The following is an 18,032-nucleotide window of genomic DNA, read 5'->3' on the forward strand; positions in this document are numbered from 1 at the left end:
GGTATTTGCAGGCCTAGAGGAGAGCTGCAGTCAGAAGAAGCCGCGGGGCGGATTGCAGTGAAGAGTGAAGCGGGGAGGGGGGATGGAGTTTGGGGGGCTGGGCGACGAAAGAGACACTGCTCAGGCTGCGTTGGTGGCCCCGCTGGTCCAACGGGAGACGCCGAAGTGGAAAGAAAGCGGAGAGGGTCGGCGGGTCAGCTTCCAGAGGCCGAGACGACCGGCGGGGTGGGGTGGCTGGGCCGCTGGATGTCTCCTCTTTGCACCTCCTTACCTAAGTTCGCAGACCAGACCATCACAGCAGGCCAAGTACAGCACAAGCAAAGTACCTCACGTAGGTACGATGTGGAACGGGCAACTGATCGGCGAAGAACCACTTGGTTCTGCTCCGACGCAACCTGCAATATGAGAGCCCGATTTGCTCGGCCCCGAGTGGGCAACGAACGACTGACGGAGGCCCGGCTGCTCTCAACTCCCCAGGTCCTACTAGACGACAAACCCAGCAAAAAACAATCCCGAGTGTTTTCAAATCCCTTGAATCGTGACATGATACTACTCTTTCTGCCGCCTATGGTGGTTCTTGTCAGGCCTTCAGTGCTGTGTTTGCCACGCTCTGTGTCAGGGATACAGGCTTGCTCACCGCATCTTGTCGCATGCTGCCGGCCGCTTCATCAGCACCTGGTGGTGCATTCGCTAGAACAAATTGATAAGTCAGATTCTGAGCTCGCGCAAAGAACCCGATGGGCAATCTCCAGCGACGCGATCCAGGTCAGCCGAATTCCCCCCTGATAAGCCAGTCAAGAAGACAACGTCAGGCAACTTGACGAAGTGACGTTGAAGAGGCTGAAAAGACATGCGAGACCCGTCTTCACTCTTCCGGTCTTCCTCAGGCAGCTTGAGGAGATCTTGCGAGGCAGTGCACTCTGCCAAACATCGTATCAGACAGGTCGATAGGTAGTAGGTAGGTAGTGGAGTGCTTAGGTGGTTCATCCCAGTCTCACAACGGCTACTCCCGCCCCAGCTCGATTATGTAATAAGTCCGAATTATCGTATCTTATCGCTCCCAACGGCGACAAAGTTCCAGAACTAATTTCTAGAGCTTCGCTCCGTCCGGCACTGTCGCAAACTTTCGACAACAACCGACGTCAATCGGCGCACTCAAAGAACGAAGATGGCGGCAAGATGCTCGGCAGGTCATACGCTCTTTCTTCCATTTCTCTACCCATCGTTGTTCGTTGGCAGAAATACGACGGCACCTCGCCTTGCTGCCCGAGCTGTCGCATGTCGCCGCCATAGCTCGACCAATGTCGCCCAGGAACCCAAGACCAGCCGACTAAACCCAGCCCCTGACGACTATTCTATGCCCATTTTCGCCGACAAAGCCTCAGTAACCCTCTATGCTGGTCCAGGTGGCCACGGTTGTATCTCGTTTTTCCGCGACGCATACCTTCCCGACGGCCCTCCGAATGGCGGCGATGGCGGTCATGGTGGCAACATCTACATACAAGCAGTACACGGCGAAACCTCTCTGCACAAGCTAGCCAGGAGGCGCTTCATTCGGGCTGGGAAAGGAAAATCCGGCCAGGGCAGCTCAAAAGGAGGTCAGCGAGGCGACGATGTCATCATCACTGTGCCGGTCGGCACCGTAGTGCGCGAGTTGAGCAGGGAAGACCCGGTCGCCGAGGACGCCATGCTGCAGCGCTCCATGAAAGCACAGAAGAAGGCTGAGAAGCGCGCGAGAATGGCGCGCGAGACAGAGTTGGCGAGAAAAGAGTTGGAGGAAGGGCTGAAAGAAGAGGATGAAGACTTGGACGACGAGGAAAACAGGAGCACGAAAAAGATCGTTGAGGATGATTTCGATGGGCCCGAGGATCCCGACCGGAACAAGTTCCTTCTTTACCCCGGGCTTTCAAAGTCTGACCTGAAAACAATATCTCTCCCCCGAGCTCCGACCCGTACGCGCCTCTATCACCAGCCGGCCGGTCCGATCCAGCTTGATCTGTCGCGCCCTTCCCCTCAACCCATCTTGCTGGCTGTTGGCGGCATAGGCGGCCTTGGCAACCCTCACTTTGTGTCGCGAGAGTACCCACGACCCATCTTCGCCACCAAAGGCGAGCGTGCTGTGACCATGGAGATTGAACTCGAGCTCAAGTTACTTGCCGACGTCGGTCTTGTTGGATTGCCTAATGCTGGCAAGAGCACGCTGCTCCGTGCGCTCACAAACTCGCGCACACGTGTGGGCAACTGGGCCTTCACGACGCTGCAGCCGAACATTGGCACAGTTGTCTTGGACAACTACAAGGGCCGGCCCGTTATCAAGAGCTACAAGCGCTACCCGGCCATCGACTCCAAGCACGGCGGGCCACGCGAGGAGGAAATCCTTGTCGAGCAACGAACCCGCTTCACGGTTGCCGATATACCGGGCCTGATCGAGGGTGCTCACTTAGACCGGGGTCTTGGCATCGCATTTTTGCGCCACGTCGAACGTGCGGGCGTGCTTGCTTTCGTCGTCGACCTCTCGGCGGGCCCGGCCGTGACGGCGCTCAAGGCGCTGTGGAACGAGGTCGGACTTTATGCTCAAATGCGTGAGGAGGAAGAGCGCGCCCGCGAAATCGACTCCCGTGTCGACTGGGGTCTCAGCTCCGACGCCCACGGAAATACGCCGTTCGGGGGCACGATGATGGTGGCGGATGCTCCCTCGGCACCCAAGCAGGAAACCGGCTTGCACATTGCGGCCAAACCTTGGTTTGTGGTCGCCACCAAAGCCGACCTTCCCGAGACACAGGAGAACTTCAAGGAGCTGAACCAGTACCTTGACCAGATCAACCAAGGAACCACTCCTCACCCAAGCGGGATTGAGAATGCCTGGACAGAGAAGTGTACCGTGATCCCCGTGAGCGCCATCAACGGCCAGGGAGTTGATCGGATTGTTCACTGGACTGTAGGATTGCTCGATGAGTAGCTGTATCATATCTTGTGTACCATCATTGTATAACATCAACCCGCTGATGGAGAAGTGGGGGTTTCAAACGCATGTGCATACCATCATCGTCTCGCCGAGAGTGTGGCGAACCGATTCGGCGGATCACTTGAAGTTGACATACACTATTGACCGCATTCTTGTTACATCAATTGACAAAATCCTCAATATCGGCCCGACGAACACTGCAACAAGGTCCTACATCTTATACGTGAACCCCGACTCATGTTCCATCATATCAAAGGCCGGCTTCCCGGAAAACCACCCAGCGGACTCCGTCCCGATCGTGTTGTACGTAAACTCGGCGTCCTCGTGATCAATCTTGACCGTCTCGTGGCCCCGTCCTCCTGCGGCGGCATCGGCGAGGAGCTGCTGGTGACAGCAGCGCTCAAGACTCAGGAACCAGTAGACGCAGCTCTCAACGGACTTGCCGCAGGTGATTAGGCCGTGGTTCTGCAGGATGGCGGCCTTCTTGTCGCCGAGGGCGGCTGCAATGCGCAGGCCTTCCTCCTTGCCGAGGACGATGCCGCCAAAGGAGCTGTAGAGGACGATGTCGTTGTAGAAGGCGCAGGTGTCCTGGCTGATGTTGTCGAGATTACGGCCCAGGGACGAGAAGGCCTGGCCGTAGAGGGAGTGGGAGTGAGCCACGCATTTTACGTCAGGGCGGGCCTCGTGGACTGCATGGTGAATCATGTAGGCTGATATGCGGTGTCAGTTAGCGAGCACAGGAGCCGACGAAGAGCGGCAAGAGCGTCGTGACGGGATAGACTTACCAGCTGTGTTGAGAAGCTTGATCGGGCCACCCTCGACGACCTCACCCTCGGCATTCACGCGGATGAGATCCGAGGCCTTGAGGAGCGGCCAAGGCACGCCGAACGGGTTCAGCCAGAACGAGTCCGGCTCAACGGGGTCCTACGTCAAGGAGACATTAACCATGCGTTTCCAAGAGATGATATGGACGACAGGGGAATGATGAATCATACCCGGACGGTGATGTGGCCCGCCACGCCAGCGTCGAACCCGTTTTTGGCAAAGATGCGGAAGCCCAGAGCCAGTCGCTCTTTGAGGTACTGCCGCTCCTGATACGGATCGTCGAACTTTTGGGGCCTGGGGAAAGCCGTAGTCTTCATGAATGGGGACTTTTCCTGCTTGAGGGCGCCGTTGCCGTTGCCGTTGTTGTGGGTGGCGGCCGAGGCGTCTACCTGGGGTAGTTGGTTGACGGATGTTGAAGGAGCCATAATTTCTATTGTAGTATCACTTCAATTTTTTTCGGCCAAGTAGTGAACCGGGTGAAACTTTGAACTGGATAACGAAAAAGTCGGGAGGTTTACTTGATCAAGAAAACCTTTGGTATTTAAGCAAGTCGGAAATCAAGTTCTAGCGATGATGGTGGCTGACGCGCCCATGTCGATCCTATAAGGCGCGCTCCCGTGCGGGGAGCCAAACTTTCGGCTCTCTGACATTCGGATGCCGGTCCCAAGTTTAACGGCAAACTCATTTCCATTGTTGGGGATACGCGGCTTGTTGACCATCGGGTTTACGCCTTGTGGCAGGAGGGAATCGTAGCTTGCTCGAATTGCTAAGGGAGGGGAGCCACCCGAGGAACCCCGCGCTTCGAGTGTCCACCCCCCCTTGGGCTTAAGCCTCGGTTCCCACTTTGATGTGTGTATTCGCAGAGCGCACCAAGGACTACGACCAACTGTTTCAGACTTTTTAGTCGCGATAGCGATAGCGAGCAACACTATGACGCTATTTTCCCGTACCCAAAGGACTCGAAATGTGATTTACCCTCGTCAGGCCAATCACTCGCTGCAAGTGGCAAGTTCCAGATATGTATTTACTGTTCTGTTGTAGCCTTCTCCGGACGTAACGGGAACACAAGGTTTCAAGAAATTCGCGATACGGAAGAAGTAGGCGAGTAATGAATCCTACTGATGTCGTGTCATTGGAGTACCATTGTAATCTTGCGAGGGCATCCCATCCTTCGGGTCTACGATGTAGGGAGCTTCGATTTGAGATGAAGTTTACCAGACGACGAGGAAGTTGACAGATGGAGAGCTCCTGAAAGCGGGACGGCTCTCAGCAGTTGGAGGGGGAAACAGAGCCAGGGCGGACCCTGAGATGCAGGGGTGCTGATGCGGGGTGGTGAGAATGCTCAACAAGGCCGGCATCTGATTGGCCAATTATTTCTAATCGAGGGGCTGGCCACAGGCTGGCGCATTCCGCGACCGAACCTCCAACTTTTTTTTTTTTTTCCTCCTTGGTGGCGGCAAAATTTCACACCGCGCGACTCGAACGCCGATAGGATTGGACTCGCTACTGAATCCCTTCCTCTTCCCAAATAAGACACACATACGTGCGCAATCCACCAAACCCACGCACGTCAATCCAATCCTTCAATCATGGGTCGCAAATTCAGAGTAAGTCTTTCCGGCGTATTGTTTTACGTTGTCGCTTTACGCTGACTTTCATCCCACCAGGGTGGAAAGAAGGGCAAGGGTCGCGGCGGCGGCAACGCCACTGGCGGTGATCGCGGTCGCCAGCCTCGCAGCGAGTCGTGGCAGTCGTACCCTGCCGTCAAGAAGGAGAACGAGAGGCTCCAGCGTTACTACAACACCATCATCGGCCTCTCGGAGGAGGAGCAGGTTCCCTTCTGGGATGCGCTGCGCAGAGACCTTCCCAACAGCTTCCGCTTCTGCGGCTCCAAAGGGTAGGCCCACGGCGACTCGCTTCTTGGTGGTTCTCCCCCCCGTGCAGCCCTACTAACTTGCTACCCTCAGCCACGCCTTGGCCGTGAAGAAGCTCCTACAAAGTCGATACATGCCCGAGATCGAAAAGATCGAACACGCCGACGGGCGCGCCGTCGAGCCCCCCAAGCCGTTGTCGTGGTACCCCAACGAGCTTGCTTGGTGGATGACCACCCCGAAGAACATCATCCGCAAATACCCCCCCTTCGCCGCCTTCCAGAAGTTTCTCGTTTCCGAGACGACCGTCGGCAACATTAGCAGACAGGAGGTTGTCAGCATGATTCCCCCTCTTCTGATGGACGTTCGCCCCGGCATGACCGTGCTGGACATGTGCGCTGCGCCTGGCAGCAAGGCCGGCCAGCTCCTCGAGATGATTCACCAGGGCGAGGAGGCAAGAGTCCGGAAGGTCCTGCGTGCGTTCGCCAAGGAGGACGGTCTTGACCTCGGCGAGGAGACGGAGGAGGAGCGCCAGGCTGACCTCGAGGCCGACCCGGCGGATGCTGGCCGCACCACTGGTCTTCTGATTGCCAATGACGCCGACTACAAGCGCGGCCACATGCTCGTTCACCAGCTCAAGCGTCTCGGCTCTCCGAACTTGCTCGTCACGAACCACGACGCCACTCAGTACCCCTCCATCAAGCTCCCTTCCGACCCGGCGACCCCGAACAAGCCTCAGTACCTCAAGTTCGACCGCATTCTCGCCGACGTGCCCTGCTCGGGCGATGGCACCCTGAGAAAGAACATGAACTTGTGGAAAGATTGGCAGCCCGGCAGCGCGCTGGGTCTCCATGTCACTCAGGTCAGGATTCTCCTGCGCGCCCTTGCCATGCTCAAGGTCGGAGGCCGTGTCGTCTACTCCACCTGCAGCATGAACCCCGTCGAGAACGAGTCTGTCGTCGCAGCCGCCATTGACCGCGCCGGTGGTCCCGACAAGGTTGAGATCCTCGACTGCAGCAACGAGCTGCAGGGACTCGTCCGCGCTCCTGGCATGCGCAAGTGGCAGATCATGGATAAGTCCGGCAGGCTATGGGGCTCGCAGGCCGAGGTCGACGAGTACACCAAGAACAGCGCCGACGGCATCGCGCCTGGCAGAATTGTCGATACCATGTTCCCGCCCGTGGAGGGTAGCGTGGGCGCGGACATTCCTCTCGAGCGCTGCATGAGAGTCTACGCTCACCAGCAGGATACCGGTGGCTTCTTCATCACCGTTTTGCAAAAGAAGGCCGAGGTCAAGATCCGCCCCGAGGACCAGAAGATTGACGACGCGACGAAGTCAAACGGGAACACGGCAGCCGCCACCCCCGTGGCCGAGGAGACGAAGCCCGAGGAGAATACTGAAGAGAAGACCGAGGCGAAGACTGAGGAGGCACCCGCGGCTACCGAGACCGGCAAGCCGGAGGAAAAGAGTGAGGCAAAGGCCACGACCGAGGCCGACGTGCCCGAGCAGGATGCTATAAACGGCGCTAAGCGGCCGCGGGAAGACGACACGGCTGACGGTGAGACCCAAGAGACAAAGAAGCCCAAGCTCGACGCGACACAAGAGAAGCCTAAGAGATCCAACCGCAACATCCACGGCCAGGTCGAGGAGCCCTTTAAATACCTCGACCCCAAGCACGAGGTCATCAAGAACATCAAGACCTTTTACCACGTCTCGTCACGCTTCCCCGAGGACCGCTTCATGGTGCGCAACGCCGCGGGCGAGCCGGCCAAGGCCATTTACTACACCTCGGCGCTTGCGCGCGACATTCTCGTCGAAAACGAGGGCCGCGGCATCAAGGTCATCCACGGCGGCGTCAAAATGTTCATGAAACAGGACGCCCCCTCGGCCGAGATCTGCCGCTGGCGCATCCAGTCCGAGGGCATGCCGATCCTGCAGGGCTACGTCGGCGAGCAGCGCGTTGTCCGCCTCACGACCAAAGAGACGCTCCGCCGCCTCCTCATTGAGATGTTCCCCCGCATTGCCGACGGCGAGTGGGAGAAGATGGGCGAGATTGGCGCACGCGTCCGCGACATCGGCATGGGCTGCTGCGTGCTCCGCGTCGAGCCCGACGGCTCCGACCCGGCCTTCAGCGAGCGCATGGCGCTGCCGCTGTGGAAGAGCATTCACTCGCTCAACCTCATGCTGCCCAAAGAGGACCGCACCGCCATGCTGCTGCGTATCTTCAACGACACGACGCCGCTCATCAACAACAGCTTGCAGAAACAGCGGCAGATCGATGAGGCGGCCAGGGTCAAGGCGGCGGGAGAGGCCTCTGCCGCCGAGAAGGAAAACGTCGACACCGAGGAAGCCAACGACACCGAGGATGTCATCGACATCGAGGACGCCCCAACGCCTGAGGAGATGGACCGAGACGAGCCCGAGCCCACCACCACGGCTACCGAGAACTCTTGAACCGAATTTGTTCAGTACCCGTCGAATCGCGTCAAAGAGGGCGATGAGGCGCACTTCGCTTGATTTAAATCCAATGTGGTGTTTTTACTTGGGGGGGGGATTACGCCTGTCCCAGCATCATCCAGTTTCCATACACATAGCATATGCTGCAATGGCCCAGAGCTGATTGGGTCGGAAGAGAGAATAGATCTTGGGTCGCACGGAAGAAAGACGAAAGAAAAATGTATGACTACATGAGAATCGTTGAGACGGGCGTTTTTTTGTTCATTTATACAGTCTCGAGAATTGGAAAAAGAAATCACGGCATGGACCGCCCAACGATCACCTGTGGCAATTCCCTTTCTTTTCTGATGCTTTCTCTCGGTGATTTGAGCTACAATGATTTAGGTGTCTGGTGCAGTACTTGTGAAATGTTGCCCCTGGCGCAAGTCGAAGAATATTTTGATTTGGTTTTTTCCTCATACCAATAGATAACCCTCGGTGGCGGTAGGATTTTATAACGTTCGACACCGCTCTTCACCCTGGATGATTTGATGATGAGGAAGAGGAAGCTAACGGAAAGGAGGAAGGCATGTTTGTGTTCTCATGTCCAGCTCGCAATTCGTTTTCCACTATCAAACCCGGGATTGCTACATAAATGTGTAAAAGGACACTTCGGAAGTGAACGAGAAACACCAAGAGGATTCCCAATACACTTGATTGATGTTAACGTATGAAGAGCTTGGGATGACCAGGAAAACCGCTATTTGATAACCGGTGAGGATCAGTAACGATGGCGTTGAGAAAAAAGGTGGGGGGAAAAAAGAATGTGCGCATCAATCGCGGACGGGAATTGAGCCCGACGTGGCTGGTATGATGTTAGTGGCGATGTCCCAATGTGATGATCATGGTCCGGAGGTGCGCTTACGGGTCGAACCCACAACCTTGAGATTAAGAGTCTCACGCTCTACCGATTGAGCTAGCCGGGCAGGCTTTGGTATTGTGGTTGGTGACGATGTTCAACGGGTCGAGGGTCTATGACTGCGGGTCGCACGGGTCTGAAACATCGTGGGGAGCACGGAATGAGTCTTGTAGGCTTCGTTTTGTGTGTGGGTTTTGGTTTGTTTTGTGTTTCTCCATACAGAAAGATAACCAGTCAAGTTGGTTTTCTAAAAGCAGCTGCGAGATGACGCAGACAGCAAAGCGTTGCAGCATCTGGCAATGGGGGTATATCTTTCTTCACGAGCTGCATCGCAGTAGTCGAAACACGACACCGATCCAACATGCACGTGGCACGCCACGTCCTCTGTTTGTTCCCTCACATGTATCCGCGAATGCCCCGAATCACCCCAGACTTCTTCCCCTTTTCATCTTTTCGTCGGTTTTGCACTCCACCTGAGAACAAGGAAAACCCCGAGGCTCTGATTAGTTGATCCGCCAAAACCCATCGCGGAACCGAATCCGGGCCGTTCCAGACTCACCTCTGCCGAAATATTTTGGATCCGCCGCCGCCGTCGACGTCAGGCTGGCGGCTGCGCCGTCTTCAACTTCTGACGGGCTGGACGCCACTGGCGGAAGGTGCGACGAGCCCGCAGGCACCGGGGTCGGCGGCTTGGACATGATGGGCGGCGTCGGATTGTACGACGTCGGGTTGAGGAAGTCGTGGTCGGACAGGACCCTGTGCAGACCCGAATGGCTGCCTCGCGTCGTGACGGGGCTGGTTGAGTGCATCGAGCCCTCCCTGTCCCCTTCCATGCGGAAGACGAACTCGCCTCGACCATGAGAGTTGGAAGATCCGACCGAGAACCTGTTCTCCTCGACCTGCGACTGGAGCACTGTGTACTTCCTCATCAGATTCGTGTACTGCTTCTGCAGCTCAGCCTGCTTCGCCCGGCTCGCCGCCAGCGCACTCTCGACCGCAGCCTTGGTCTCGGCGGTTCGTCTGCTGTAGATGCCCTCGTGTGCCTCCAGAAGCTTGGCGTTCAACACACCAATCTGGGTCTGGAAAAGCTTCTTAGTCTTTTGGAGCTCCTCCTCGCGCGCCTCGAGTTTCAGCCCAAGCATCTCTGCCCGGTTTTCTGCTTCCGCCGCAGTCGTGATTGCCGCCTGTCTCTCCGCCTCCTTGGCTTGGAGATTCCTCTCCGAGATGGACAGCCGCTCCACATCGGCCTTCAGCCGGTCGTTCTCGGCGGCATTGATCTCGATGGACTGCATTGTCTGCTTCGAATTGAGCTCCTTAACCTCGGCATCGCAAACCAGCTTCTTCAATTTCTCGGACTCTTCTCTTGCACCCTGTAGCTCCTGCTGCAACGACTGGATTTCCGTCTTGGTCTTCCTTGACTCCTCGCGCAGAGTTCTTAGTTTCGCGGACAAATCAGACTCCCACTTCTTGGCTAGAGTACGGCTCTTCTCCGACTCCTTTCTGATTTGCATTTCGGCCTTTTTTGAGTCTTCCAACCGCTTCCTCAATGTTCGGTTGGTTAAAATGAGATTCTGAGTTTCAGCCTCACTCGCGGCTTCTCGAACCTGTCTCCTTCGCAGCTCGCCAATATGCGCCATGTGCTGCTGCTTCAGATACCTCTCAAAGTTCAGGTCGTTATGCAAAAGAAGTATCTGTCGCTGCAAATGCGCAATCTGAGACTGACCATCAGACACAGAAGTTGGTGCAGAGATGGCCGGCAGGGGAGGGGGCATGTGGCTGCCAGACTTCTCTGCCGCGGATTCTTGGTGGCTCAATGCGAGTGACGGCACACTGTCGTTCGCCAGTGACTGATGCAGTCCCGACTTGATGACCTTGTTCGAGTGCAACATATCTTGCAACTGTGTGTGGGAGGGCGACGGTATGAGCTGTGGGGGAAGTGTCGGACTATCGGCGATCACATCCGCCTTTGGGACTTCGAGTGAGTTCCTATGCGAAGGTTGGCTGGATAACGAGCTCTGTCCTTGACTGGTCGAGTGAACACGACTGCTCGCCCGCGAATCCTGTTCCGTGTTCCTCCAGCTCTCCGCCCCAGGTTCCGACCCGGAGCCGCTGAGCAGGGCGGGCCCAAGACCATCCCGGTCTGATTCGTCACTAAGCAGGAAGTTGTCTCCTTCGGCGGTCTGGGTATTGCCCGGATCAACGGTCGCAAATGTCTCCGGGGAGAAGCGCAGCGCCATACATTCGGCCACGACTTCTGCAGGCTCACTAGTCATCCAACGCCCGAAATCGGTCTTTTCAGACTCGATCGTAAGAGTGTAGAAATTTGGATGCAAAAGATGGCTTTGTCTGTAGCGCTCGGACTTGTGCCGTATCTCGGTTGGCTGGACTTCAAGCTCGTCTGGATTGGCTGCATTTGCGTGTCGGAGGTACCGCTGCGGTTTCCGGATGTAGTCCATGAAATTGATGGGGTACAAGCCGTAGAGGATTGTGAAGTAGTTGGCCAAATGAGGGACTTCGACGTCGTCAGTCTCCGGAGAGTAAGGGCAGGTCTCCCATCCCGATGGTGATGCCAGACTCTTTTGCTCGTTTTCATCCGATGTGGCCTCAACAATACCAGTCCGTTCGCTATCCCAGAATAGCAACCGTGCATAAATGTTGAAAAGACTGGGGAGATGCGGCACCAATGAACTGGGCATATGTGGCAATATCATGATCAGGGCGGTGATGGCCACGGAAATGACAGTTGCAGACGTATCTTGCTGCAAACACCGCAACAAGTTGTTGAACAGCGGCGTCTGCAATATCAGGTGTAGGTGCGGTGGCTGACTTTGGACGAATTCGCAAAGGAGCTTGGCGACTCTCGCTCGGAATTCACTCCGCACGAAGCACGTATCCAATGTGAATAGGAAATCCTGCCAGCTCGTTAGACAACTATTTCACAACCACGCCATGCACGTTATTTGACTCACTCTGGGCCTCTTCTTGCCGTATGTAATCAGAGCCTGTCGTATTGCGCGCTCGCTGGATTGCGCGCTCAAGTCGGTCTCGGACTGGATTTTATAGTATTTTTCCAACCACGTCAACAACAGTCGTTTCGCAAACGGGTTCACCAAGGCTTCGGTATGTGAGTCGTCGTTTTCCGGTGTGTCTAGCATCAAAACCTCTAGCGTCGCATGGTGGGACTCTTCCATCAAGCCTTTCTCCCGGGTAATGTTCTCTAGCACCGGGTCGTTCAGAATGTCCCACCACTTGAACAGACGGGCCGGCGTACGGATCGCAGGCACAAGAAGGCGGAAGATGTGGATGTAAGGGGCATATTTGGCCGGTGCACCCTTGACATGCTTTTCCCAGATGCTGAGGAGTTCATCCTGGAGTCTCTCGGCGCTCGAATCGTCGTACTTCTCGTGCTTGTTCAGGTAGGCATCGATGACCTCGGCGACTTCGTTGGGCAGTGGAAGGGAAGGCGAGACGTAGAAGGACGTCAGGGTTTTGGAAAGGTCCTTGAGTGACCTATGTAGCTTAGTGTTAGTCGATCATGAGTGTTATCGCGAAGTTGCGGGTGGCTAGAATGCTGCAAGGTCAAATATCGCGCACCGCGTGACGCAGCCCGGCAGGTTGGAGGGAAAGCGAGGAATACGATGAGAAAAGTCTGGCCACTTACGCTGACGACGCCATCGTATTTAGCGGTGGCTCTTCATCGAGCCTTGCGATGTTTTGATATGTAACGAAAAGCAAGGCAAGGTCCGTCTACGGGCGTGGGTGGACGTCGATGTCATGCAACTCTCAGGCAACGGAGTCTGCTGATGCAAGGTACAAGCTTTGCCAGGGACCCTCTGGTGCAAGGCCGGAAATGGGCAGGCTTGAATCATTGGACGCTACAGGCGCTGTGAGGGGCCTGGCGAAAGACCACTGTGCAGCACGCCGTGGCGACCAGCGGCCAAACAGCGTGGGCTAAACAGCTCGCGATTGGTCCGGCTTAAATTTTCCACTGGTACTATGGGTCCTGCGGTCTGCGATGGGCAACGTCGAGAACCGCAAGGTGGGGATACTTGCACCTCGGTGGCCCGGCTGCACTGCAGGCATGTACCGGGACCCACCAGTGACCTCACAGGGGGACATCCGTGGGCTAACCCCGCAATCCGTGAAAGAGCGCCATGCGTCGTGGGCCACCGATGCACCCGACCCCAGAAAACGTACGGGAGACAGTGGGGCCATTGGGCCACTTGAAGCTGTGGTGGGTAGTGGTCTTGTCCAGAAACGCACCTGATCAGTCGCAGATGGGCAGTGACCTGAGCTGAGCGGCACCTTTGGCTGCTTCGGAGCAGGGCAGTTGCGAAGATCCAAGGGAGGGGGAGGGGCGCCGGAGGGACATGCTGTGAGGTAAGGTAAGGTACCTCAACGTCCACCCCAAGGTAATGCGTGAGGAGGTAGACAAGTTGGAAGTCTGGTAAAGCAGCAGAAGCAGGTAGAGAGATCGGGCCGTCGTCCAACCCCTCCTTTGTCCAGATGACTCGACCCTTATTACTTCCTTCCCCTCCCTCCTTCGTCCAAATAGCTTTGAGCTGTCTTCTTCTCCTCACCTTTCATCATCACAACAAGCATCGTAACCCGAGCTTCCCGTACCCAATTCCCAACAACGACCTTCTCCGAGATCCCCTTTTCTCGGTTCCAATTGCTCCAACTACTCCAACAGCAATTGCAAGCTGTATTACTTCACATTTCCCCCTTGACCCATACCACAAACAGTCGACAAGATGGCAAACAAGAGCTCGGCAGTGGCGGACGAGCCCATTGAGGTTCTGTTCGCCCTGCAACCCAACTTCGACCTTCTCGACATGGCAGGTCCAATGGAGGCCTTGACCACCGCCCTTCATGATCAGAAGGACAAGAGTGAGTACACAGTCCTCCCAACGAGAGAATCTCCTCATCCGTTTCCCCGCTCCAAACCGCTACGACTCTGCAAAACAGTCGCACTGACCAGTGCCCTTCCCAACCCCCACAGACTCGAAGGCCTTCGAGTGTACCATCGCGGCCGCAGAGCCCAAGGTCGTCTCCGACTCTGGCGTCACCATTGGCACCCAAATCTCCTTTAAGGACGCCTACGAGCGTCTCAGTGACTTTGACGTTCTCGTCATTGTTGGCGGCGGCAGCGAAACCGTCCTCAAGGCTAACGCCGAGCCCCTCCCCCTCATCCAGGCCTTTTCCGAGCTGCAGCAGACGGACCCCACCCACGAGCGCACGCTTCTTTCTGTCTGCACTGGTGCCCTCTTCCTTGCTAAGCAGGGCATCCTCGCCGGCCTGTCGGCCACGACCCACTCAGACTACATTACCAAGTTCGAGATTCTCTGCAGTGAAGCCGCTACCCGCAACCTGACCGAGCGAACCGACGTGATCGACGATGCTCGATACGTCGTCAACAACTTGCGCTTCGACCTTGGAGACGAGGACGAGAACCCGTATGTCCGCCGCAAGTCAGACACTGGCCGCCGACCCTCCAATGCCAGGTACGTCTTCCCTAATGCCCCGTTCACCGTCGCCGTTGTAGACGAAGCTAACGCCCATGAACAGAAAGGGCAGCATGTCCTTCAAGAGCTCTGGCCGCCGCGAGTCCATTACTCGCCGCGCCGCGATGCGCCTGGGTGGTCTCCGTGTCATTACGGCGTCTGGAAACAGCGCTGGTGTGGATGCAGCTTTGTATCTCATCAGCGCTCTCGTCGATGACGCGTCGGCCGAGGAGGTCGCTCGCACGATGAACTGGACCTGGAACAAGGGCGTCGTTGTTGACGGCCTCGATGTCTAAGCAAGACGTCAGTAAGCCATGACGTATGGATGATGAAAGTCCATCATGGTCCATGAATATCTGTAAGAAGGACGGGAAAAAGCCTTCCAGATGTGTACGGGATATCGAAATCTCCATGTTGCTAGCAATGCCGTGTTTATTAGTCGCAATCCAACCCCATTCAAAGATCCTGTTCTGCGCCCCACGCCTCCAACATGATCCACTGCCCCAGCGACGACCGACTCCATATCTTAGACATATTGTACATGTCCGCCAAGTGACTTGTACGATGGCCATAATTCTCTTGCCTACAACTCCTCATACCAAATAACCCCATCCCCAAACCCAAAACCAACAAGTGTGCGCTCCAATTCTCCCCTCATAAACCAGTGGAGATTTAACTCAGGTCGTGTTGGTGCGTGGCCTTACATAACGAACACCGTCTGGTGTCGGAATCCGGGGTTCAAGCATGACGGACCAGGCGATCCCTTGATCAGCAGGCTCACTTTTCCGTTAGTTAGTCCGCTGGTCAGGCAAAACATCGGACAAAAGAATGTTCAGCCAGTGTGCATAGGTCAGAAGTGCTACGAAAGATGCCAACCATCAGAGAAAATTACTGCCAACCATGTCTTCTATACTCAGACATATCAACAAAAACCATGCGCAGTACTGAAACGAGTGGAACTCGAAAGGCTCGTTCAACCTGTACGGAGTCCGAGATGCTCGAAGGGTAGATCGCGTGACTGACTCTTACTCCACCTTTTCCTAGAATGTCTGTGCTGTGTACCTTTGCGCAACATATTCCTACCAGAATGATTTTGGTAATCAATTTCGATTGTACAAAAGTGCCTTCCGGTTCTCTTTTGGCAACTTGATTGAGTAGATGCCCTCCTCCGACGAGCCCCGCCGTATCCGGTCCACAGCTTGGATAGGCTGGTACCTAGTTAAGTATTATTTTAACGGCCGGCTGCCGGGCCCCCGCTCCGATCAGTGTCCGGCCCTGACCACGAGACCCACCCAATGTGAAATTCACGGAAATACGTGAGCCCGACGGAACCAATCAGCCACATGGAATCAATGAACTCGACCTAGGGAACTTTTTGGATTTCTCGCGAGTCGCAGCAGCACCTCGATCCAGCGCAGCAGCACACCGACGACAAGATGGCGGAAGCATTGACAAAGGCGGTAGCCCGCCAAGCACCCAGCTTCAAGCTCGGAACGAAACCAGTCTTCCTGTACGTTACAGTCCGACCCCGTCCAGAAAGCCTGTCCTCGGAGCAGCCGCACTACATGTCGAACATGCCAATAAAAGCTAACCTCCCATTTCCATCCCTCCTCTCAGGCCGAATCATGTCATCACCCTCATTCGCAAGGACCGCGCCCCCGCGAACTGGGCGACCTTCAACGTGCCTCTGACCTTCACAAAGTTCGACCTGCGCGACTATCTCTGGAACCTGTACGACGTCGAGGTGACGGCGGTACGGTCATGGGTTAAGGAGGCGCCCATCGAGCGCAAGGGCGCGTCGTCGGGCTACTACCGGCCGCAAAGTCAGAAGTTCATGACGGTGCAGATGAAAAAGGCATTTGTGTGGCCCAGCCCGCCCGAGGACCTCGAGCCGTGGAACAAGAAGCTGTGGGACGCGCGCGAGGCGACGTCGCAGAAGCAGTACCGCGCGGACGTCGCCCGTCAGCTCGGCAGGCTGGCGTACCCGAGCAAGGAGAAGGAGAGCACCGACCGGAAGAAGCTGCGCCATGTGGCTTCCCGGATGGTGGAGGGCAAGCTAGCGTTCAAGAACAACATCGAGTTGGACAGCAAGTGGGACCAGATCGTCAAGGCGGCCAAGGTGGGGGGAAGAAAGTCATCATGAGGCGGAGCAAGGGCTTGGGGGAGGGGGAGGTTGATGTGGCAGTTGACGTGTACAAAAGTCGAAGAGAACACTTGGCCGACATGCGGATTGCATGTTTTGTACAACACAAAAAGGAAGGCATGGGATATAGACATGTCAATTGGTATTGGTATCATCAGGTTCGCTTCTTTCTAGCCCAGCCCGCTCCAGCTCCTATTGCGCAACCCAGTGTTGGGACTCTTGAAAGCGGAGGACTTCGTTGCCCCATCCCCACCAACCCGCCGTCAAGTTGCGCGCAAACACCTCGAGGCCAAGGTATCCTTGAGGCAGCAAGTCTTCAAACAAGTGACGGAGATTTGGCTTCCGGGAGTGTACATCAGGCACCGCGGCGATCACCCTCTGCGGGACCTTGCGGTTGTCGCCCCTTTTTCTGGCAATGATGAGTCTCTCCCACGGCTTTCTCCAAGCAGACTCGGTATCGAATACAGGCTCTCCTTGGGAGGTGAGCTTGACCCAGGTCCATTCAGCGGCGGCCTCGAGGCCCCAGCTGGCGAGAACTCCTCTGGGCGAGGTGAGCAAGTCTACCAAAGTTGCTTTGTTAGTCACCCAAATAGCAACGAGGCCGCCATCAGCAAGATGGCCAACGACGGGAATTTGATCCAGAAGCGTCCGGGTATCCTTGAGACCGTAGACGGTGGAATAGCCGCCCGTCTTTCTTCTCGCTGATTTGTTGGGCCATGGGGGATCCAGAACGATGAGGTGGAACTTGGGCGCTGTCGAGAGGAATGAGTCTCTCGTCTCTTGGATCGAGCCGCTCAGATATACAGACTCTTCAGGGATGAAATGCGCCGTAACCGCAGCCGCATCCGCATCCGCTCCTTGCGACGTAACATGATCCTGCTGGCTCTTCCGGCCTAAGCCGCCGCTGCTGTCTCTAATGTTGCTGCTCCCGCCGGTGGTCACCCGTGGGAGGCAGAATGGCGCGGCGTAGTTCTTGCCTAGCGTGTCAAGGGCACTTCTCACCGCCGCCTCAATCATAAGGTCTGCAAGTTGGCTCGCTGGCGTTTGGTTGTTGGTCTGGGGGTCCCGGGGTTCCGGTATTGAAAAGGGTGTGGCAACGGGGTCGACTGAGACGAGCCGTCTTTGCGGTGGCCCTACTGTCTCGGCACTGTGACCCGGCAAGACCTGGCTTTCTTCCAGAGAGGCGGGGATGTCGACGAGGAATACGGACCGGTCCTCGGCGCGAAATAAGATGCTACGTGGTGAGGAGCTTGCCGATGAGGCCTCTGACGCAGGTCTAGAGACCATGGTTGGGAAATCCGAGAAATTCGTTTCCCTCTTCTTCACCTATCAGGCCAACGTGCCTGACTGGCTTTGTGGCTTTGACCG

General features: G+C 56.2%; 8 protein-coding genes across 8 annotated transcripts; 4 read left to right on the top strand and 4 right to left on the bottom strand.

Moving 5' to 3' along the window:
• Positions 1-194: 194 nt before the first annotated feature.
• CH63R_04757 (uncharacterized protein) lies at positions 195-687 on the bottom strand (the record flags this gene model as incomplete). Its single annotated transcript, XM_018299732.1, has 2 exons — positions 195-594; positions 638-687. The coding sequence occupies 2 exons, from the start codon at positions 685-687 to the stop codon at positions 195-197; spliced, it is 450 nt and encodes a 149-aa protein (XP_018160978.1).
• Positions 688-1,168: 481 nt separating this feature from the next.
• CH63R_04758 (Obg family GTPase CgtA) lies at positions 1,169-2,959 on the top strand (the record flags this gene model as incomplete). Its single annotated transcript, XM_018299733.1, has 1 exon — positions 1,169-2,959. One exon carries the CDS (start codon positions 1,169-1,171, stop codon positions 2,957-2,959), a length of 1,791 nt encoding a protein of 596 aa, XP_018160979.1.
• Positions 2,960-3,175: 216 nt separating this feature from the next.
• CH63R_04759 (Class II Aldolase and Adducin domain-containing protein) lies at positions 3,176-4,215 on the bottom strand (the record flags this gene model as incomplete). The annotated part of the gene is made up of 3 exons (XM_018299734.1): positions 3,176-3,675; positions 3,751-3,889; positions 3,961-4,215. The coding sequence occupies 3 exons, from the start codon at positions 4,213-4,215 to the stop codon at positions 3,176-3,178; spliced, it is 894 nt and encodes a 297-aa protein (XP_018160980.1).
• Positions 4,216-5,379: 1,164 nt separating this feature from the next.
• CH63R_04760 (NOL1/NOP2/sun family protein) lies at positions 5,380-8,116 on the top strand (the record flags this gene model as incomplete). The annotated part of the gene is made up of 3 exons (XM_018299735.1): positions 5,380-5,397; positions 5,458-5,687; positions 5,758-8,116. The coding sequence occupies 3 exons, from the start codon at positions 5,380-5,382 to the stop codon at positions 8,114-8,116; spliced, it is 2,607 nt and encodes an 868-aa protein (XP_018160981.1).
• A 1,404-nt stretch (positions 8,117-9,520) lies between these two features.
• Positions 9,521-12,692, bottom strand: CH63R_04761 (Tuberous sclerosis 1; the record flags this gene model as incomplete). Its single annotated transcript, XM_018299736.1, has 3 exons — positions 9,521-11,929; positions 11,987-12,527; positions 12,679-12,692. 3 exons carry the CDS (start codon positions 12,690-12,692, stop codon positions 9,521-9,523), a joined length of 2,964 nt encoding a protein of 987 aa, XP_018160982.1.
• A 1,079-nt stretch (positions 12,693-13,771) lies between these two features.
• CH63R_04762 (ThiJ/PfpI family protein) lies at positions 13,772-14,817 on the top strand (the record flags this gene model as incomplete). Its single annotated transcript, XM_018299737.1, has 3 exons — positions 13,772-13,907; positions 14,020-14,521; positions 14,586-14,817. 3 exons carry the CDS (start codon positions 13,772-13,774, stop codon positions 14,815-14,817), a joined length of 870 nt encoding a protein of 289 aa, XP_018160983.1.
• A 1,140-nt stretch (positions 14,818-15,957) lies between these two features.
• Positions 15,958-16,664, top strand: CH63R_04763 (Ribosomal protein L23; the record flags this gene model as incomplete). The annotated part of the gene is made up of 2 exons (XM_018299738.1): positions 15,958-16,031; positions 16,139-16,664. 2 exons carry the CDS (start codon positions 15,958-15,960, stop codon positions 16,662-16,664), a joined length of 600 nt encoding a protein of 199 aa, XP_018160984.1.
• A 192-nt stretch (positions 16,665-16,856) lies between these two features.
• CH63R_04764 (Mt-a70 family) lies at positions 16,857-17,951 on the bottom strand (the record flags this gene model as incomplete). The annotated part of the gene is made up of 1 exon (XM_018299739.1): positions 16,857-17,951. The coding sequence occupies one exon, from the start codon at positions 17,949-17,951 to the stop codon at positions 16,857-16,859; it is 1,095 nt and encodes a 364-aa protein (XP_018160985.1).
• Positions 17,952-18,032: the final 81 nt, after the last annotated feature.

The sequence above is a fragment of the Colletotrichum higginsianum genome, chromosome 3 (assembly GCF_001672515.1).
Source record: "Colletotrichum higginsianum IMI 349063 chromosome 3, whole genome shotgun sequence".
In the NCBI taxonomy this organism is placed as follows: Eukaryota; Fungi; Ascomycota; class Sordariomycetes; order Glomerellales; family Glomerellaceae; genus Colletotrichum; species Colletotrichum higginsianum.